Source organism: Halichoerus grypus, chromosome 6 (genome assembly GCF_964656455.1).
Source record: "Halichoerus grypus chromosome 6, mHalGry1.hap1.1, whole genome shotgun sequence".
Lineage (NCBI taxonomy): Eukaryota > Metazoa > Chordata > Mammalia > Carnivora > Phocidae > Halichoerus > Halichoerus grypus.
In genome coordinates, this window is record NC_135717.1 from 33,620,208 (window position 1) to 33,642,576 (window position 22,369).

Genomic DNA, 22,369 nt, shown 5'->3' on the forward strand with positions numbered 1-22,369 from the left:
TCTGCAGATCTTCCAGAATCTGAGAAGACAGCATGGCTGGTCATTCACTTCACTATTCATGTAACCGTCAAAGAAGGAGAAAGGCCTCAAAATGAGAAATGGGAAACAATAAAATCAACTTTAATTTGCTGCATTTCATTGTGAAAGGTCATTACAGTATCATTTGCAAAATCCAACAAGGAAAGGTACCCCTGGGTGGCTGTGTCCTGGGAACCATGGAGCAACGTCAGCCCTGGGTGTGGTCATGCAGACTGCCCCCAACCAGACCCCAAGCTAAGACCAGCCTGGGGGCGCCTGGGAGGCTTGGAAGGACCCAGCGAACACTGAGATGAAAGCACCTGGTGGGGTGGGGGTGGGGCGGCGGGGGTGCAGACCGCCGTTCAGGTCGGCCAGCCCCAGGCAGAGGCCGTGCTGTGGACTGGAGTGGACTGAGGATTTGTGGGTCCTGACGAGTCCAGATTCTGAAAAGTGACCTGTGAACCGTTTCCTTGGATAGCGCTCCCCCACGGGACCCTGGAGCTGCCTTCCAGTGGCACAAGGACCTCGCAGAACTCGAAGCACGAGTGGGGGTCGCAGGCCCAACCACCGGATGGCTCCCACCCCTTAGGTCCAGGTCTGGGTGAGGCCGGGGCAGACCTGCAGCTTCACGAAAAGAGCTGCAGAGCAGCCGTGCCACTCCTCTTCTGTTAACGATCCAGGCTCTCATGTGATCCCTGAGAAAGTGGAGGGGAGTGAGGCCCTCGGGGAGCCAGCCTGTGCCAGCATCCGGGGGCAGGGCAGATGGGGCCCACTTGCTCCCGTCCTGACAGGCGGAGGCGCAGTGGGCTCTCCTAAGTGTAGTGAATTCGGAGCTCGCCTGCCGTGCTGCAGGCCAGCTAAGGTGCAAACTCGTTGGGGTCAGTGGTCACTTGGCGGCCACCTGTCTGCGTCCCACGCGCCGCTGAGCTCAGTACTGCCCGGCGGCCACAGGGCCCTGGCTTTCAGAGTCCCCCCAGGCTGACACGCAGGCAGGAGCTTCCCTCCGGAGGCGCTGTTGAACTTCTGTCCTGGGGAGGGATGGCTGTAAACATCTTGTCCTTTCTCATCACCAGATGCCCCCGTCGGTACTGACACAGGGGGTCCAAACATTGATACCGGTTACATTTTTCACAAGACCCATGAGGAGTGAGGGTCCAGGCACATTCGTTCTGTATCATTCTAGAATGATGGGGAAGGTTCCCCTCAAAACCGTGTGTACCGTGATTGCACGTACGGAGGGTCTGAGACTTGGGGGTGGGGGATGAAATCGGGGTGGAGGTATTCCTTCAGGCCATTCTTGACAAGTCTGGCTGCTTCTGGCACTGGGGGTGGAGGCCACGTCGTGGTCGGGGCCACAGGACAGTGTGGGGAGCCTGGCGTGTGAGGGAGGGAGGGATCCTGAGTGTGGCCACCAGTGGCCCTTGCAGCCTGTCAGCGGGATGCCCTGCCCTCCTTTGGGAAAGGGGCCGTTAGGAGAACAGCTCCTCACAGATCCTGCGGGTGTCCTCGGGGGCCGTCACCGTGTAGCCCACGGTCCTCGGGTCGGTGAAGATCTCGTGGTCATTCCCGCCCTGCAAAGACACGAAGGAGATGTGGGCGCCTCGCTTCTCCCGGGCACAGGCGGCCGGGGAGCTGAGGAACTGGCGATTTTACCGGCAGGGAGGCCGGCTTCGGTCACCTGAGCCCCCGGGAGAGTAGCAGCCCGAGCACAGGCATTACCGAGAAAGGCTTTATCACCTTCCCTCGAACTGCAATTTGCTTGGAACGTGTAATTATGCCTATGAAAGAAATCACGACGCTCTTGTGAGGATCTGTCTGAGGCTTATTTTTCTATACAGCAAGCGCGGCAGGTGATGGCACTCTGTGCCACCGTGTTTTAACCGTGCCCAAGCTGTTGTCACAGGCAGTGGGGCAGGGCTGACAGCCCACCGCGGCGCTGCCGTTGGACCTTGCGGTGATGCTGACAGGCCGGCCTCCGAGCTGACAGCAGCCACCGGTGACTACTGAGCACTTGGTGGCATGTGGCCAGGGCCACAGAGGAACAGTTTGTTTGATTTTGATTCGTTTACATTTAAATAGTCCGTGTGTTTGGCGTGTGAGCCGGGCGGCCCAGCTGTGGACCCGGCCTGTACCGCGGAGGAGCGGTAACGCCGCACCCCGCCCGCAGCCCTGTGGGGGTCACCAGGTGAGCACCCGCCCCTCAGCTCATGGGCTCCAGGCGTGTGCACACGGCACTTCCCCTGGGCCACTTCCAAGAGTGGAGGGCAAGACTGCTTCTGCCGGGCCCTAGCACATCACGGGGGTTCCGTGGTTGTGGGTCCTCCGGTCCGTGTGGCACCCCCACCCCGCCCCTGGTCTCGGGTGAGTGGAGCAGGCTTCCTGCCGTGCCCACATCCGAGCTGCAGCAAAGCCCCTGCTTTGCTTCTCATGCAATTCCCTAGGTTTTCCTTGGAAAAATCAATTAGTTTCTAATACGATGAAAATGACTGCAGAGACAAAAATGGATTTTTATCGTAAAGATTCTAAAGGAAAAATCTGACGTCCCTTTAAAGGACTGATGGAGGGGCGCCTGGGTGGCTCAGTCGTTAAGTGTCTGCCTTCGGCTCAGGTCATGGTCCCAGGGTCCTGGGATCGAGCCCCGCGTCGGGCTCCCTGCTCTGTGGGGAGCCTGCTTCTTCCTCTCCCCCTCCCCCTGCTTGTGTTCCCTCTCTCGCTGGTCTCTGTCAAATAAATAAAATAAAATCTTAAAAAAAAAAAAAAAAAAATAAAGGACTGATGGACACGGTAATTCCTACTGCTCTCATTTTTGTGAGAATAACCTCTCCCCAAACTTTAGGAGGGGCCGCTCCTGGGGCCCAAAGTGCGCCAGGTGTAGGAGTCAGGTTAGGGGGCCACGAACTTGGAGCCATGTTGGGGAAGGTCCCTTCCCAGCACTGACTGGGGGAGCTGCTGGGGTCCGGCCCTGGCCTCACAGATTTCTGTGCTGTCAAGGGGCTCTGGGTCAGCGCTGAGCGTCACGCCCACCATGTGCTACCTAAGCAAGTAAACGTGAAACCAGTTCATGCAATTCTTAGAATTAAAGTCGGATTCCTCTTGCGAATAGCACGGGAGGTAAAAACCACTGCAGAGAACCTAACATAGAAAAAAGATTCGTGCATTATCCAGAAAAACCCAGCATCTACCAGGGACACATTCACTCCCACTCACTCACTCACTCAGGAGGGAGGAGTCTGTATTCACACATGAACCCAACCAGCCCGGGGAGCACCTACTACCTGCTGGGCAAACCAAACCAAGGTAGGGGCCACCTTCACAGCTTGAGTTGGGGGCGGGGAGAGGGCAGAAGACGGAGGTGAACAACTCCGCAGGGCAGAGAACAGGGGAAGAGAACCCGGGGTGGCAAGGGAGGCACCTGTGAGCAGAGGAAGTGAGGGGACAAGCCGTGTCTGGGAAGGCAGCTCAGCAGCCCGCCAGGCCAGGGAGGTAAGGACTTGGGATCTTCTGTGAAGCCACCAGGAAAGCTGCCACCTGGGGACACGATCAGATTCACCTTCTGGAGGATGGAAAAGTGGGGGATGAGGACGACGAGCAGAAGCACCGCAGTTAGGAGGCTGCACGGCCAGCCAGGGTAGGAGGGCAGACGCCCTTCCCCAGCGAACGAGTCCGAAGCAGCCACCCAGCCTGTCCCTCCCGGGAGACCTGGTCCATGCGGGGCCGGCTCTCTGGGCTCTGTCTGGGCTCAGCAAAGTCGGCAAGAGCGTCTCGGAACCACCACCACCACCAACCTCAGACTTTAACTTCCTCTCCTGCCAGGGGACCTGGCCTCCCCTGTGGCTCCCTGGGGCTGTACAGGGCTCGCACGCAGACTCAGAGGGAGGTCGGGAGAAGCAGAAGCACAAAGTGAGCTAGTGTGAGCGCCCTCCCCTAGAATTAGGCTTCAGAGAACTGAAAATTCCAAACACTGGATTTGCACAGGGACCACGGGTCACACTAGATTTAAGACAAAGGGAACAAAGCCAAAGCGACGGATCGACGGATGCCAGATCGTGTTACCTGAGGGCCCAGAGGAGAGGTCTGCAGCTCAGTGCAAACAGACCATTAATATTTAAATCCCTACAAGGCCCAAGTCTGAGGGTGCAACAGAAAACCAGAGGGCAGTTCTGCGTGGGGTCCAGTCTCCCTGCCACCAGGCTGTGTTTCCGCACACGCTGTTGCTGAGCTGATGGGGGGCTTCTGGTGAAGCCTGAGGATCCTGACGGGGGAGCTGAGGAAGGGAACACAGATCAAGTTCCCCGGCCGGTGGGCCCTGCTGGGCAGGCCGCCAGACCTCGAGAGGGTCTCTGCTATGACCACCCATCTGGGGCTCAGGCAGACCCCCTCCGGCTGGGAGTCCACTCCTGCCGCACGTGGACATTCATCTCTCGGCAATGTAACGGGATTGATCAAATTTCTAGGTATCAGGGTACAAAGGCCAAAGGGAAAAGGGCTCTGGCCTCAAAGCCCTGGGGCAGCCATGCTCGCTGGGCTGAGGTGACAGTCACTGCGGGAGCTTTACCAGCACTTCCAGGGCCAGTGTCCCCAGCCCGCGGGCCGCTGTGTGGGAAGCCAAACGGATCTGAGTGCGCGCTGCATGACTGGTATGTAGCTGTTTCTCAACGTGTGATCATTAGCTGGGGATGAAAACTGTCACAACTTTCAGATAGATTTGATAAAAACGTATGCCCTTAGATATCTGATGACTAACCAGCTTGGGGTGTGGTGGAAAGCAAGCTGGCTTGCTGTCCTGCTAATGCCCCCGGGGTGCCCTCTGGGTCTGCTCCTGGCTCCGGCACATCCCCTCATTCACAAAAATGGGGCTGAGCGCTGTGTGAGGGGCCTGGGCACAGACATGCATCCAGGAAATGCTGATTTATAGACATCAGTGACCGCACCAGGGGAGTCCCCGAGGGCTGGCCACACTCTAGGGGCCTGAAGCTGGGGTCCCCCTGAACAGAAGAGCTAGAGCAGGGTCTGCTCCTTCTTCAGGGCTTATCCAGCCAGTCCTCCCCCGATCTCAGGCGCGACAAGACCACAGAAGGAAGGCGGGTCAGCAGGGACCCCAACAAACACCTGCACCCATGGTGCCCCTGTCCGGTGTCCTGCTTCCCGTCCTCCCACGAGGGAGCCGGCTGCACCCCCTCAGCTGCGTGAAGAATATCTAACCCGGTCCAACCTCCTTCAGTCAGATCTCGGGGAGCAGCGATTTTCCTGGGGGCCTCTCTGGGAGCAAGGGACTCCCCTCTCCGTGCTAACCTAACCCTGCCACTAGTCCCCTAAGACCTGGGTCTCAGATTTCGCACTGAAACACATGAGTAGTAGGGCAGGTCTGCGCACAGGACACATTCTGTGCCCTCATCGGCCCTCAGGCATCCTGAGAGTGAGCGCAGGAGATGCCAGGCATGGCGAGGACACCCAGGTCATGGCCAAAGGCCAACTCCGTCCAAAGCCTGAGCAGGAACTCAAGGCTCGTCGGTTTACACGCATCGCCCACCCTGTAGGCCTCCAATCTCTCATACTGGATGAGCTTTTCTTAAACTTTATTAAAAGCTGCAGACTTGGTAGCCGGCTGGTTCCCCTGCTGGGAGAGGCAAGTCCTGCTGCCTTTCCCGGGCCACCCTCCCTCCAGAACCTCCCTTTCCTCCCACTGCTTCAGAGGAACTGTGTGCCCACGGGGGTGACAGGCACTGCGGCTCACGGATACAGAGACGTGTGTGGTCACCGTGTGGGCAGCAGGGGCCAGATTTGGGTCTTCTGGGTTTCAAAGCTGCCTCTTCCCACCAGGCCGATGGGGACCTCTTTGAAGCTTATTTTAAAGACAGATCTTCCCTGGGACACCTGGGTGGTTCAGTCGTTAAGCGTCTGCCTTAGGCTCAGGTCATGATCCCAGGACGTCCTGGGATCGAGCCCCGCATTGGGCTCCCTGCTCGGCGGGAGAGGCCCTCTCCCACTCCCCCTACTTGTGTTCCTGCTCTCGCTATCTCTGTCAAATAAATAAATAAAATCTTAAAAAAAAATAAAAATAAAAAATAAAGACAGATCTTCCTTTTTAACATTTGTGGAAAACCAAGTGTTGCACGATTAAATAGCAGTTTGGAGGCGATGTGGGAGAATGACGAGAGGCTTTTGGATGCCACCCCGTCTCTGACCCTGCACTGCGCCCCGCCCCACACGGAGCCTGTTGCTGCCCGTCCCATGCTCCCCGCCAGGCTGCCCAAGGACCAGAGGACAGAACGTCTAAGTGCCCAGCTGAGGATCTGAGACTGAAGTGCTTTAGAAGCTAAAGAATTTAGTTTTCCTAATTTGATATTTTAAAGCTTTATTTTTCCATAGATAGCACATTCACAGAGTTCAAAATTTAAAAAAGGGACAGAGTGCTAAGTGTCTCTCCCATCCTTGTCCCTGGCCCTCCGGAGGTCTGTCATCTGCTTTCTTGGGTGTCCCTTCATATTCCCTTTATGCACTTACAAGCAACGTGAAGAGACACTACTTCCCCTTCTTTAGACAAAAGTAGTGCATGTTACTTCTATTGTTCTGCACCTTACTTGGCTCGCCTGATAAAACACCCCAGAGATCGGTCTGCATCAGCGGTTTGTACAGCCATGGGGCATTCCGCCGTGTTGCGGGGCCGCCGTGTACTTGGTCAGTCCCCTCCCGCAGCAGGGCAGGGTGCCCCCCAGAGAGCTCAATCACCTAAAAGGATCTGCTGAGTCAAAAAGTCAATCAGCTGTCGATGTTCATGACGTGTTAGAATGTTTTCATGTTCCAACTGCCTTAAAGCCAGGAAGCATTAAACCAGCGGAAGCTGTCTAGCCTGGGAATACGGAAAGGCTGGGGGGGGGGGGGTGGAGTCAGTTGCCTAAGTCTCCCCGCTGCCCGAAGCCATGCAAAGCAGGGTGGGGTGCCTCTCTGTGCCCTGGCCATCCCTTTCCCTGCAGCAAACCAAGGCACTCCAGGCTGGGCCCAGAGCCTCGAGGCTGCACTCAGAGCTGGGTTTTAACAGACCCTGGTTGATGTGGCTGATGGGCAGGAATGCGGGGGTAGGGCTTTCCAGGACTGACAAGCATTTAGAAAAGCAAGGGCCAACATCTAGTTTCTTCACCCTGCTCTCTGGGGGTGTTCCAAGCAGGGAAGGGGGGAGGGGCTCTGTGTAACATCTGATCCCGCCAGATGGACGTGGCTGCTAGGGCTGAGGAGGCTGCCAGGCAGGTCTCTAAGCCTGTGGTGCTTGGCAGGGAAATGGCTTTTTTTTTTTTTTAATTAAGTAGGCTCCACGCCCAACACGGAGCACAGCATGGGGCTCGAACTCATGACCCTGAGATCAAGACCTGAGTTGAGATCAAGAGCCAGACCCTTAACCGAGTGAGCCACCCAGGCACGCCTGGGAAATGGCTTTTTACTGACAGTTCTCAGCTCAAGTGCTGTTTCCCTGGAAACCAGCAAGAACATTTGCCTTGGTGCAAAGAAAGAAAACAGCTTTCAAAATCTATCACTGAATACGAGAAGTTTAAAGCTAGTGTTTGGGAGGCTCTGTGCCTGTTTAAAGGTTTAGACGGCTGGACTGTCACTTCCCATTTCCAGGAAACCACTGACTGACAGCGTCAGAGAGGGCAGAGAACTGTCACCACGGTGTCAACAATGACAGTCCCAGGGCCTCTGCTGGGGAAACGGGTCATACAGCCCCTGAAAACCTTGTTTTCGAAGAATATTCACTAACATGGGGAAATAAAATTCGTACTGAGAACAAAGCAGAAAATCAAATAATGAGCATGCAGGGTCCACTTCGGGGGTCGCATATGTCCACAAAGAAAAGGCTGGGAGGTGTCACCACACGTGACAAACTTTCTCCCTCGAACTTTCTCCAATGCTCTACGATGAACTATGTTCATTAAGAATCGGGAAAAACACCTCCGTAACTAGTATCCACTTTTAAAAAAAAGTAGGTAGAACTAAAAACCAAACAAACAGAATCAGTGTGTGGTCCTGTAGCAGCTAAATAGCACAGAAAACGCTCTAATTCCCAGATGGAGAATTCCCCAAAGCAGGCATTCTCTGCTTATCTCAAGAACCGCATTCCATTCTGCAAAGTCCCAGCTGAGGCTTCTGACAGCTATGTGCACACAGCAAGAGTGTCATCACTAAGAACCTGGCTTCGCCTGTCTCAACAGCTCTCTTCCCAGCCCAGGGCTGGCACGGGGCTGGAAGGGCTGCAGAGGCACCTGGCCATCCCTGGGATCCCACGTGTGAGTGCGTGAGCTTGCTTTCTCAAGAGACATCCAAATCTGACAGAGGCTTGTTTCAAAGCTTGCATTCAAAGTATTTCTGCAGCCGAAGAATTTCAACAAATGGACGCGGTTGTAAACCACTTCTCTCCGTCATTAAGAACGAGGCTAAAGGCTACACCTCCTGAAAAGCAGCACCATGTGGTCTGGGAACTAGAAGAGAATGTTCCCCACCACGATGGAGGGACGGTTTGTTGGACTGGAAAGCCTATGTACTTAAAGACAAAGTAGTCTGTTCTGGTGCCACCAGCTCTGGCGTGAGCTGTGTGACCCTGAATAAGTCACTTACCCTTTCTGAGTCCTGTTTTTTTTTTTTTTTTTTTAAGATTTATTAATTTATTTAAGAGAGAGAAAGAACGCAAGCACGGGGAAGGGCAGAGGAAGAGGGAGACAAGCAGACAGTCCGCTGAGCAGGGAGCCCATTGTGGGGCTTGACCCCAGGACCCCGAGATCATGCCCTGAGCTGAAATCAAGAGTCAGATGCTTTACTGACTGAGCCACCCAGGCGCCCAAGTCCTGGTTTCATCATTTAGAGAGATGGACACGAGCCTTTCCTGATCAGAAGTCCCTTTCATGCTAGAAGACCATATGCAGAGACCTCGCTGAAAGGCAGGTAGGTCCACCCCAGAAACCTCAGCAGAGCGGCAAGTACTCTGCAGTGGACCAGAGACCAGAGGGATAAGAAAACTCTGAATGTGCAGCATCCAGGACACACCTGCTGGGTGCAGGATGGCCACAAAGCCCAAACCAGGACCTCTGATGGCAAGGTATCCCGTTACTGGGCAGTGTGTAAAGGGAAGCAGAGAGGCCCAAAGGGCAATAGGAATTTAAAGGAGGAGCCCGGAGACAGGCCCAGGGCTGGGCAGTGAGTGGCTGGTGCCGAACCTCCTCTCGGGGCCCACCTCTCCCAAGGAGAGCCCCATCCTGCTGCCACAGTGGCTCTGGGGAAATCCCTCTCTGTAGTCCTCCTAATGGTGCTGGCCTGACACAGCTCTGCTCTCAGCCCTGATTTAGAATCAGTCTGGGACCTGGGACTTCCGACAGGAACAGCTCCCCAAACCGTCTGTGTGTGATGTCCACTGCTAAACAGTCCCTGGCACAGTCTCTTGAATTTTAGACTCGTGAGATTTCCTGTCTTCCTACCATTTAGGACTCCTCGTGCCCAACTCATAATGAATGCCCCTGGGGGAAAAACACAGTGGAAAAATGACATAAAACTGGCCAAGAGCTTGGAAGTGCACAAAGGATCGGACAGAAGCACTGGGGCAGATGTTCTGGAAGGCCGCGAAGTGAGCCTCCAAAGAGCTCCATTTCTGCCTCCACCGAGGCGTCCGGTGTGGGAGTGCAAAGGGAGGGAGGCTGAATTGCAGAAGCCCCCACTCAGTGTGAGCTGGGCCAGTGCGCACCGCGTGGGGGAGGGGAAAAGGCCCATGTGTCCATGTCCCCTTTTCCAGCCCAAACTGAACAGTCCAACTCCAAAAAAATGTTCCCGTACTTACTGGCATGGTTTTGTCCCCGAAGAAATAGATGTTCTTATAGCCGTCATTTTCCACATGTCTCAGGCAATACCTCTTGTCCCAGCCATCAGGAAAGACATCAATGCTGATCTGGCCTCCTGCCGAGAGGGGGGAAGACACAAAAGCTAAAGGTGGAAAGGAGGCAAAGAGCACTTTGCTGAAAAGAACGTGTGGCCTACTCGTCAGCAAGTGGAGGGCCAAGGTCTTTGATTTTTAACACCCTTGTTCGCTACTTATGCTACTTTAGGGACCAGTTCTAGAAATTAATATGACATTGCTTTTTCCAGCATTATTTCACCTAAAATCGAAAAGCGAGACAGACCACCAGCTCAGAACAAGGAATGCATTTGTATTCAAGTGCTGCGCCAAGCGCATGGGTCTAAATGAAGCATGCTGGTGGAAAAGCTGATAACAGCTTCATTCATCTGGGCCGGCCCGAGCTTTAACATGCTCTGGCTCTCAGGGTACGAGGCAGGCTGCATGCAGTTCATCTTGCAGGGAAAAGGAAAAGCACGTGGAAGGTGACTTGCAGGCAGCTTTCAGGAGCGATGAAACCCTCTGAAAGCTTTGTCAGAGAGATGTTCACCTTGCTGTTCAAGAACACTTGAACATCTACCCGTTTGTCTATCAGACATAATCCCTTTGCGATTCCGGTTTTCCTACAACTGTACACTTAGTGGAGGTGCTAAAACAAGAGGGCTTTACATAATCACTCATCAGCGTTCGCTTCAAATGTCTGACAAGTATATTCTACCAAAAACCAAGGCCAAGACGCCAGTGCCGCAGGAAGAAGTCCGTCGGACACCGGAACCGTTTGCACGCCGGGCCGCCATTGTAGATACAACCTCTGTGGGCTCAGACAAGTCCCCTTTCCTTCCAGGGCCTCAGTTTCTTGATTTGTAAAACCAACCCAACTGACTGCTAAGGATCTCTGCTGCTCACCCAGCATGAGATTCCAGAATCTATTGGGCCGAGCGCTATTTTGGGCCAGCAGGAGAGGTGTGGGGAGGAATCCTGCCGGGTGAGACTTTAGAACCAAACCCGGCAGCTGGGGTGAGTCTCCATGAGGGCTGACCACACAGGAGTGCTTGCCCCTGAACCCCTCTTGCCCACCTCCACACCGGCCCCCGGCAAACCCCCTGGCAAGCGGTTACCAAAGCCCGAAGGAAACCCGCCTGAATGCACGGTACCTATGGAGAACGTGACGCCTTTTCCCGCAAACTCTTTCTGCAGTTCTGCTACGAACTTCTGTCTGATATTTTCTTTCTGAGAAGAACAAGAAGATACCGATTATCTAGTGCATGGCAGTTCAGAAAAAACCCTTCAGCCGCCGGCCGCCAGGCTGCACATCTTATCTTATCTCCATAGACCCAGGCTGTGTTCAAGGGGCTCACTTTATCGAGTTCGTGAAACTCAATGCGTTCTTCTTGGCTGCAGCTTCTCCCAATCGGGGACACGTTCAACATCCCATTTCGGAACTCAATGAAAGTACCCCTGGAGAGGAAAGGGGACGGGCCCCAGAGAGACATTATTTATGTGGGCGACGTTACAGATGGGTAAATAGGCTCAAATTTCCAGAAGGCAGGGGCTGGTGTGATCAACATTTCACAGGGCTGGGCTCAGCCACACGGCAGCCATGGGCCACATGCGGCTAATCTCAACTGAGATTAGATTTCAAAGATGTAGCATGAAAAAGGAAAGTCATCCTCATTCGAAATGTTTTACGTTGACTATGTGTTAAAATGACTATATTTTGACTATAACGAGTTAAATAAAACACGATTAAAATTAATTTCGGTGTTCCTTTTTCTTTTTTTAATGCAGCTACAGAAAACTTAAAATTGCACGTGGCCCACATTATTTCTGTTGGACAGTGAATTTTATCATTAATAAAGAGCAATGATGGGCGCCTGGGGGGCTCAGTCGGTTGGGCATCTGCCTTTAGCTCAGGTCATGATCCTGGGGTCCTGGGATCGAGCCCCGCGTTGGGCTCCCTGCTCAGCTGGGGAGTCTGCTTCTCCTCCCTCTGCCTGCCTCTCTGCCTACTTGTGCTCGCTCTCTCTCTCTCTCTGTCAAATAAAAGAAAAAAAAAGAGCTATGGAAATGATTACCATCTCTCAAGTTCCCTGAGGAGTCTGAAAATTCATGCGCCTGACCCCTTTGCTAGTGACCCCTTGAACCCACTGATCTGACCACACAAAGCTACGGGGAAAGGCTCGGAGGGCTGTTTGGCGAGCCTCCTCCCTCATTACCGAGGAAACACTGTGCAGCCAGCCGCTACTAAATGGTTGATCTGATCACAGAAAATGAGAACAGCTCAACACTACTTATTTTGAATAAAGATGCTTAAAAAAAAAACCCATATCCCCTCGTGTTTCCAGTTTGAATCTCAAAATAGTTTCTTAAAAGCTCAAACAACTGTGAGCTATTTATCCTTACAATGCAATTTAAGTGTTTTGTGACTGTGCGCTCAGAAGTATCTTCTAGTTTTTTTTTTTTTTTTTTTTAAGATTTTATTTATTTAACAGAGAGAGACACAGCGAGAGAGGGAACACAAGCAGGGGGAGTGGGAGAGGGAGAAGCAGGCTTCCCGCAGAGCAGGGAGCCCGATGCGGGGCTCGATCCCAGGACCCTGGGATCATGACCTGAGCCGAAGGCAGATGCTTAACAACTGAGCCACCCAGGTGCCCAGAAGTATCTTCTAGTTCTAAACGCTGATGCCTATGAGCCTCTCAAACCTCTTCCCTCGGCCCTTTCTGTCTTCCACACACAGTCCTGATCTCGAGCCACCAGCCACCTGTAAGTCCCAGGGACCCCGGCCCAGTGTTGAGCTGAGGGCCTGCTTCAAGGCCAGCGCGGCCTCCTGTGAGGCTGTGTGACTCTGGGCGCCTCTTGGAGCCTCACAGAGGGGCTGACGTAGTCATTGTGGTTACCTCTAAGGGGTCCTGAGAAAACCAAATGTCCTAGTTTTTGTTAACTGGGAAGCAATGAATACTCGTTAGGTAAAGTAAAAGCAGCAAAATCTCAACCGCTGGATCCTCTCCCCGGCTGTGCTCAACTTGCACAGAAGCAAATGATACAACACAGGTGCATCTAAGATGCTTTTTCAAGAGTCCCCTACCTGGGATGTCCTGGAGCTGGTATGGACCAGGCCTGTCCCCTATACCTTCTACAGGGACCCTGGTGACCCTTCCCAGGGGTGACCCTAGGACTGCGGTGCTAAACTGTCAGAAAGAGAGGCTCGATGATTTCTCCCCAACTCAAGGACATGATATTACTCTCATTCCCAAGGGAGGGAGGCTGATGCATTTTAGAAAGGCTTCTGTTCTCAAAAACTAGGATTAAGGAAGTTTATCAAGTGTTCAACTCCTCCCTGAGGATCTGGACTCATCTGAAGCCTTCCTGCGCCTATGTGACCTGTGTGTGGGGTGCACAGTGAGACTGACGAGAGGTGTGGGCAAATGCTGATCCAGGTGGGTCTCAGCTCTGCTGCCTGAATTCAGGGGGGATCTTGTGCGAATTTGAAATGACAGGTCTTCAGAGACCACAGAAGCCAGAAGTGATGGTATTTTACAACGTGAAATCTAACTTTCAAATGACAGCAATTAATGCAGATTTTATGTCACACCGTGGGCCGAGCGAGCAAGGCTGCGCGTGGAGTGTGGCCTGGGCCTCCAGGGCGACTCCCGGGTCTGGGGCTGATGCTCTTCTCACACTGCGGTTTTACAGGCCTTTCCTCGGACCCACAGCCTCGGCAAGCGTCTAGTTTCCAATTCCCATCATGTGGCAAAGCCATCATTTATGGATTCATTCTTCCACTAGAAGGTTTCCAGCAATGTCTTACTAACTAAGCACAGAGCCCGGGACTGGAATCAGCACCAACCCAGCCAATGCCACTCCTCCCCATGCTAGCACACGCAGCCTCTTTGCTAAAAGCAAACCTACCTCTTCTTCGGGAGTTTAATTTTTGCAATGTAGCTCAGACAGTAGTTGATTAAATCTTGGATTAGGGCCTCACCCAGGTGACCTTGAATACTCTAGATAAAGAAAATACTGGGGTTACTTGATTTAGGGGGATGCATTTTCAAAATAACTTTACAGCAAACCCAGGGCTTCAGCCACTACTGGTGGGGGTCACTGGGCTGATGTGGCGGCCAGGGTGACACGCCCCACCACCTTTTCCTTCTTTCCCTGCTTGCAAACATAAGGCAAACCACAAAGGGCTTTAGTTAAAGCATTTCCTGCTCCATGACTCAAGACTTTTGTACTCATTATCTTTCGAATGCTTCATGGAAGGCCCAAACAGTTTATTACTGCTGCTTTTATTCAATTAAAATATCTAGAGACACTGACAAAAAGTGTATTCATTCCCCTCAGACTTTTTCTTATGCCTGAGTGGAATGATCTTGTTACTAATAAGAGCTACACAGTACCTCTTAAAAATGCTTGTAGAGAGGCAGTCTATCCTAGTCTCTGCTCGCATAATAGAAATATCAGATTATGTATCCTTAAAAAACAATGATAAAAATTTAGTTCACAATTTGGAATATGTGATAGTCACATGGTTCAACATTCAAGATGTAGAAAAGAATGTGGGGTAGGGATTCACTCCTCCTGCTCCTCACCTTCCAGATACACCTCTCCAGAAGCACCCAATGTCAAATTATCTTTTTAGAAACCATTTCAATAACAGTATATGGTCGTCTGGATACTCAAGAACCTACCTGTTTACACAAGAGTTTCCCATCTTTGTATGCAACCAGGCCATTTTCAGGAAACACATAATCATATTTTTCAACCACTGCAACCGAAATAAAAGAAAAGAACTGAAGCTGGAGTTTCTATTTTTCGATTAACACATATCGTCAATAAAACTGAACTCCAATAAGGACTGTGAAAGGGTATCTCGTCTTAACAGGTTCAACAGGTGGGGAAAAAAGCTCCTTAAAAAAAAAAAAAATTCTTTTTCTAAAAAAGACTTTGGGGGGCGCCTGGGTGGCTCAGTCGTTAAGCGTCTGCCTTTGGCCCAGGTCCTGATCCCAGGGTCCTGGGATCGAGCCCCGCATTGGGCTCCCTGCTCAGCGGGGAGCCTGCTTCTCCCTCTCCCACTCCCCCTGCTTGTGTTCCCTCTCTCACTGTGTCCCTCTCTGTCAAATAAATAAAATCTATAAAAAAAAAAAAAAAAAAAGAAGACTCTCTAATTACAAATGTACAAGACGGTGGCCAGGCTGGAGATGGAAGACTTGCTGGTGGGCCCTCTCACGTCTCTGCCTTCAGCCCCCTCTACCTGGAGAGGAAGACGGGAGCCAAGGACAGCCCCCAAGCCTCCCTGTGGACCCGCATCCCCAGGGCAGTGATGAAAATGTGCAGATTCCCAGGCTCTGCTCTCAGGCTTTCTGAATCAGAACATGCAGGGCCAGGCTAAAAATCAGAATTTAAAAAAACCCAATTTTGGGCGCCTGGGTGGCTCAGTCGTTAAGCGGCTGCCTTCGGCTCAGGTCATGATCCCAGAGTCCTGGGATCGAGTCCCACATCGGGCTCCCTGCTCAGCGGGAAGCCTGCTTCTCCCTCTCCCACTCCCCCTGCTTGTGTTCCTGCTCTCGCTGTCTCTCTCTCTGCCAAATAAATAAATAAAATCTTTAAAAAATAGAAAAAATAAAAATAAAAAATAAAAAAACCCAATTTTTTTAAAAAGGTCTTTAGGTGATTCTTACATGCAGCCAGATTTGGAGACCACTCACATAAGTCTAACTGGGTTCTCAAACTTTAGTTGCTTGTTAAAATGCAGACTCCCAGGTGCCCTGTGTTTTGGGGGGGCCCTCACATTTGTATTTTCACAGGCTCCCCAGGTGATTCTGATACAGCTGGGTCTTCAACTTTCTTCTAGCTTGTGAATGTTTTGAGTCTGTTGTTTTGACTCACACTCTGAAATCTAGACAGTGCCCTACCCTGACATAAAACCTCTCTGTGCCTGTGGTTAAAAATATGGCCAGAGGCAGAAAGGGCCATCAGGGTCGGGTAACAGGATTTCCGGGGCTTAATGTGCCCCATTATGTTGTTTCTGGTGTTTCTAAGTAGAGCATCTACGGGGAAAATTAAGTGTAAGCAGAACAGAGAGCTTTAAAGAGAATGCATAGATTATGCTCAGAGTAACTAATCCAATACATACAGCTTACGCTGATTTGGACTGTAAGATATTACAGCTAAAACACTGGTTATATACTGAGGGTGATACGGTCCCCCAGAGGATACTTGGCAATATCTGGAGACAGTTTCGGTTGTCACACTGGGCATGGAGGTACTCCTGGCATCCCATGGCTGGAGGCCCCAGAGGCGCTGCTGAACATCCTACAGTGTGTACAAGAGAGCCCCCCACAACAGAGAATGAGCCGGCCCCAAATGTCAACGGTGTCCAGAAGAACGATCAACTCATCCATCTCGCCACCCTCTAGTTCTTATAGGCCAGGCACCCAGGAGGCCCTGGGGCTACAAGATGAGGAATCCATAGTCGTAGTGTTCAAGAAAAACGGACGGATACCAGATAGTTTCCAGCGAGCAGAGTGCTCTGCCAGCAGGGCTGTGCATCATAATCTCCCGGGTGGGGGGGGGGGCTGCTAAAATACGATTCAAAGGCCCCAGAGACCTCAGCATCTCCAGTGAAGGGGCCAGTAAGAACCCCTGGCTTCCTGGAGTCCTGCACTGGAGATCCTGGTTTAATAGACAGGGGAGGAGCCTGGGTGACTCATGATTAGGGAACTCTGGGAGACCCTGTGTGAGGGCAACGGAGAGGGGCCCCTAGACCCAGAGGGCACCTCAACACCTGGGTGAGAAGGACGGTCAGGAGATGGGGCCTGAGCTGAGCTAGGAGAGTGGACGGGGACAACGGGAAGCATTCCAGGCAGTGCCACACACACTCCAACATCTGGGCGACCCCATCCATGTATGAGTCCCGAGTGGTCCACCACCAACTCCAGAAATTTATTCATAGCATTAAGAACAGAGGAAAGAGAAAGCAGAGAGAATGTCTGTCCAAACAAGGCAGCAGGAACCCTGCCACATGGGGAGGAGAGCTCAGGCCTGCCTAAGATACTTAATGGCCACAGGTCCTGACGTCCTCATAGGAAGCTGCCATTAACCAGACGTGAACAAGTAGCGTTTCCTTACCATCCTTTCCCAGCTGCTCCTGCACTTTCTCAAAGTCCGACCCGCCTACTACTCCAATTTTGATCTTCTGCCTCAAGTTTTGTAGAAAGCCATCCATTTCTTTGGTAATTTTCTACATTTCAAAAAGGAAGATAAAAAGTCATGAGCCGTAAAGTAACCAGGAGGCTAAAACTCTAAGAGAGACACAATCCTTACTTTCATATATGCCAATTCAGGCTCTAGATCTGTAGTAAGTCCAAATATTTTAGTTGTGATTTGGGGACATCAACTTTTTACCAGAGAAAAATGTGTTAAATTTTACTTATTTTTACCTAGCTTAAAAGACACAAGCAATATATTGACAACTGCTGTGTTCTGTTCCAGCTATTCCTCTCTGCGTTCATATGCTTGTCTGTACGCACACAAATAAATAGGTCTGGTTTTTTTTTTTTTTAAGATTTTATTTATTTGACAGAGAGAGACACAGCAAGAGAGGGAACATAAGCAGGGGGAGTGGGAGAGGGAGAAGCAGGCTTCCCGCGGAGCAGGGAGCCCGATGCGGGGCTCCATCCCAGGACCCCGGGATCATGACCTGAGCCGAAGGCAGACGCTTAACGACTGAGCCACCCAGGCGCCCCAAATAGGTCTTATTTCTGAAACACAAGGACTCATTTTTTTTTTTTTTAAAGAAGTTGTACTCTGATTCTGGTTTATTTTTTTTTATTTTTATTTTTTTAAAGTTTTTATTTATTTATTTGACAGAGAGTGAGACAGTGAGAAAGGGAACACAAGCAGGGGGAGTAGGAGAGAGAGAAGCAGGCTTCCCACTGAGCAGGGAGCCTGAGTGGGGCTCGATCCCAGAACCCTGGGACCATGACCTGAGCCAAAGGCAGACGCTTAACGACCTGAACCCAGGTGCCCTGAAACACAAGGACTCATTCTGTCTTGTGCAGTGACTTGTGTTTTGAGCAGTGAGTTGCGGTGACCATTCCAGGCCGATACACATAGATCTAGAGCGTTCCTTTCAAATGCTATACTGTATTCCACTTACAAATATAAGTTGCTGATTTTAAAGCAAAATAACATGATAAGATTAAAGAGGATGTTCAGAATTGGTTTGTTATAATTATACAAAACCAAAAATAAATAAAGTACAGAAGTAAGATCACTATTAGTCTCTCCTAAAAGAAAAGCTCCTACCTATCAACAGTGGTCTCAATGGTATAATTTTATGCTAGTTAAAGTCCAAACTGTGCACTATTTCAAAAGAAATTATGAACATGAAAAAATATTCCTATATTAAGACAAACACAATTCATTTTTTGAAGTTATTTTGTTACTTTTACCAATCCGAATTGTATATTCACATGCGGTATCTTTAATTAATTAATTAATTTATTTTTTTGAGAGAGAATCTTAAGCAGGCTCCATGCCCAGCCACAGAGCCTAATGCAGGGCTCGATCTCACAACCCTGAGATCATGACCTGAGCTGAAACCAAGAGTAGGATGCTTAACTGACTGAGCCACGCAGGCACCCCTAATTTATTATTTTTTAAGTAAACTCTGCCCCCAACATGGGGCTTGAACTCATGACCCGGAGATCAGGAGTTGCCTGCTCCACTGACTGAGCCAGCCAGGCAGCCCACACATGGGCTATCTTTAGAAATGAAGTTAGCAGAAATTAAAAACAAAAACAAACTTCAATACAAAAACGTCTAGAGTTCAATTCTTCTCTTTTTCTTAAAGAAACTGTTTTAGAGTAATATACACATAGGATTAATAAAATTGTACAGAAGGGCTTATAACAGAATACAATCTTTTCTACGCCTTCCAGTGGAATCTTGAGCTAGCAGACAAAATCTAGAAGTGCACCAGTGGCCTCTATGAATCAATGCCTGTGAAAATGGGTCCCGGAGCCCTCCAAGTGTCAGAATGATGTCAGAATGGCAGAAAGTGGGGAAGACTCCTGACGTCAGAATGGCAAGAAGTGGGCAAGATTCCCTGGATTGCAAAATATTAAAAATGCAATACTTCCATCTTCAAGCAGAACCCAAAGCTGCAATTTATTTTATCTTAACCCCTGTGCACACTGATGAGCTCTGTGGTACTGTGGCCATCAGGTGTGTCTGCAATGTGTGTGCGTTAGAAGGCACCTTCTCACTTCCAAGTGGCAGCAAATGATTTTTGACAGGAAATAAGACCCAGCTGCTTGTGAGCACAACAGAGCATCTAAACTACCCACTGCAGGAGAGATCTTTGGAGCAAAATAATCACAAAGTTGTTGGGATGTTCCCAAATAATTTTTGTGTTGCTAATCACAAGGAATTCTTTATAAATCATCCTAGACAAAATAAAGCACAGAGAAAGACCCAAAAGCTTAAAATTGAGGTCAAAGCATGTTAAAAATTCACCTTCTGAAAAAACCAACTATAAAAGACTTTTTTGGGGACAACAGAGGAAAACTGATGGGAGTACAGAAGAGTCAGCAGAATAGGGTGTGTGGGCCGGCACTGACCTGCTGTCGGGTTCTGTGAAGTATGACTGCAACACAGCCATATCATCTGCGTGGTGTCTGTGGCTGCAAGGACACAGCCGAGTAGCTGTGACAGAGACCACCTGGCCGGCACAGTCTCAACTCTTTACTATCTGGCCTTTTACAGAAAAACGTTTGCTGACTGCTAGACTGGGGCATTAAATAATAGGAGGGAACTGGTGATAATTTTCATTGGTGATGGTGATGATGGCACTATGGTCACCACAGATGTCCTCAAGAGATCCAGGCTCAAATATTTTGGGGTGAAGTACCATGATGACTGCAGCTTAGGAAGTGGTACAGCGAAGAATAAAAAAGAGCGTTAATGTCAATCGACGTTGAATTTAAGTGGTGGGGATGCAGCTGTTCTGTATACTAGTTTCTCAGTGATTCTGTATGTTTGAATTTCCTTTTAATCTTAATTTTATTTTTTTAAGATTTAAAAGTAATATCTACACCTAATGTGCAGCTCAAACTTACAGGCCTGAGATCAAGAGTCATATGCTCCTTTGACTGAGCCAGCCAGGTGCCCCTGTATGTTTGAATTTTTTATGACATAAAGCCGGAAAACAATTCACTCAGGTTTATAGTGATATTGCGAAGCTCTGGACTCCATTCTAATTAGATTTTATCTGTTTATGTCATATTGTGTTTCAGCAGCTGTAAGATAACCCATTCTTCTGCTTCTGGACTGTAATATGCTTATCAGTGTTTGAGAATGCATGTACTGAGGGAGGGAAGGTATTATTCTATAATGAATAGATCTCTTGCTAAAATATTTTTATTTTTTACCTGGAACACCCGGCACACAGAAACAACTTTCTTTTGTTAGACTTCTTTTTTTTCAGTGTTAAAATTATTAGTTTGCTGCAAAGACTGTCATGTTTCAAATGTGTTATGGGAATACATTGTGGGTTTCTTTGCTATTTCATACTTCATGCTCATCTGCCCTGATTCTTTCTGGAAGGCAGAAGCACCTTCTGGAATGGCAAAATCTGCAAGTGGGAAGCAAGCCCCCATCTTAGAGCAGTGGCAGAAAATGGCAAACTTAGCAAATAACAATACCCAGCAACCCGAGACTTGTACCAGATTTGCTGTGAGAAATCAAGGTCATGGTTTCATGGAGTCTCGGTTTCCTTATGTTTAAATGGGTAACAGAAATTATCCTGCATGGGATGAAAGAGGGAGAAAGGTTGAGAAGGTCCAGTGATATCATGTAAATAGGTTTGGAATGTGAACCCTAGACTATCACAGCCCATGGGCCAAATTGAGCAGCTGGTTGTTTTTATAATAAATAAAAAAGTTATCGGGGGGCACCTGGGTGGCTCAGTCGTTAAGCATCTGCCTTTGGCTCGGGTTATGATCCCAGAGTCCTGGGATCGAGCCCCACATCGGGCTCCCTGCTCAGTGGAGAATCTGCTTCTCCCTCTCCCACTCCCCCTGCTTGTGTTCCTTCTCTTGCTGTGTCTCTGTCAAATAATAAAGTTTTATTGGAACACAGCCATGCTGTGTCTACATAAGGTCTATGACTGCTTTTGCATTAAAGTTGAGTAGTTACTACAGACCATGTGGTTGGCAAAGACATACATTATTGCTGTCTCTTTACAAACAATGAGTTGTTGACTTTGGCTCTAGATGGCCAAGAGATTCTCTAACAGTCCAGAAGTGTGTGTTGGGTCACTGAATCTGAGTCAGAAAGGGCCTCTGAAGAACTTGCAGTTGAGTTTCATCACTAGATACACTGAACCTGTGGCTCAGAAAGGCAAAATGATGTTATCCGAAGTCACACACGTTTAATGTGGACGTCTGGAGCACACCACTGCCACCCTCCGGCCAAAATTAAGAAGGTAGGGATAGAAAGGGAAGTTAGTGAGGTCACTTGGGCCCAGTCTCAAGTTTGAATGGCTGTTGTTCGGTGACCAGTCCGTGCAAGGAGGTCAGCATGAGCTTCATCACAAATGCTGATCTTAACTGAAACCTATGTCCATGCCTGGAGCAGCAAAATCTGCAAGTGGGAAGCAAGCTTCCTGCAGTTCAAGGGGGCTCTCAGCAGGCAGTGTGAAAAAATCTAGGTCTCCTTGCTCACTCCTGCTGGAGAAGGGGGCTGAGATAGGGGGTGGTGTCAGCGGCTAATATTTATTGACTATTACTGAACACAGCCTACCGTACCCAAGATACTTTTATGAATTTATGCGATTTCATTCGACCCTCACAAACACCATATGGAACTGGGAAGGTCCCCATTTAAAGCCGTGGATGCTGAGACTCAGAGGCTAAGTGACTTGCTCAAGGTCAGACAGCTGTCAAAGGGTACAACTGAGACTCTATTAGGTCTGTTTGACCTGGAAACCTATGTTTTTTATATTAGGCTACAAGGTACAGCTCACAGGTGACAGGACCGAGGAGGGCACATAGTTGGCAAGGGGGCTGAGCTGAGGTTCAAATCCAGGGCATGCGGTGAGAGTCCAGAACTGCGTTTTCCAACCCCATACACGTTTTTCGCTTTCAAGGGTTTTTCGGCCCCGTCCCATGTCTCCGAGCACCCCGAGGGTCTGCACCCGCTGCCGCCAGCCCGCCGGGCGCCGCCTACCTGTCGCGGGGCCGTCAGGGTCCCGTCCACGTCGAAGAGGCATAGCGCTGGGCCGGACGCCGCCATGTCGCCGGTTTCCATCCACTGTGGATGGGACTTGTTGGCAACCGGGAATTCGGCCCAGAACTTCCGGGTTCGGCCCCGTGCCGCAGGGCACGCTGGGAGGAGGAGGATCCACTCCCACGGTACCCGGGACTTGCATCCTATATTCTTTCGGAACCACAAATCCCAGGATGCAATGCGCCAACA

General features: G+C 50.3%; 1 protein-coding gene across 2 annotated transcripts; it reads right to left on the reverse strand.

Moving 5' to 3' along the window:
• Positions 1-99: 99 nt before the first annotated feature.
• PMM2 (phosphomannomutase 2) lies at positions 100-22,275 on the reverse strand. 2 transcript variants are annotated; one of them, XM_036074830.2, is made up of 8 exons: positions 22,121-22,275; positions 17,018-17,129; positions 14,578-14,654; positions 13,799-13,890; positions 11,248-11,347; positions 11,044-11,119; positions 9,836-9,951; positions 100-1,589 (listed from the first exon to the last, which is right to left on the reverse strand). In XM_036074830.2, exons 1-8 carry the CDS (start codon positions 22,199-22,201, stop codon positions 1,488-1,490), a joined length of 756 nt encoding a protein of 251 aa, XP_035930723.1. In that variant the 5' UTR covers positions 22,202-22,275; the 3' UTR covers positions 100-1,487. The 2 variants fall into 2 exon arrangements, with proteins under 2 accessions (XP_035930723.1, XP_077930956.1); XM_078074830.1 differs by lacking the exon at positions 100-1,589 and adding an exon at positions 1,603-3,571.
• Between the last annotated feature and the right edge of the window lie 94 nt (positions 22,276-22,369).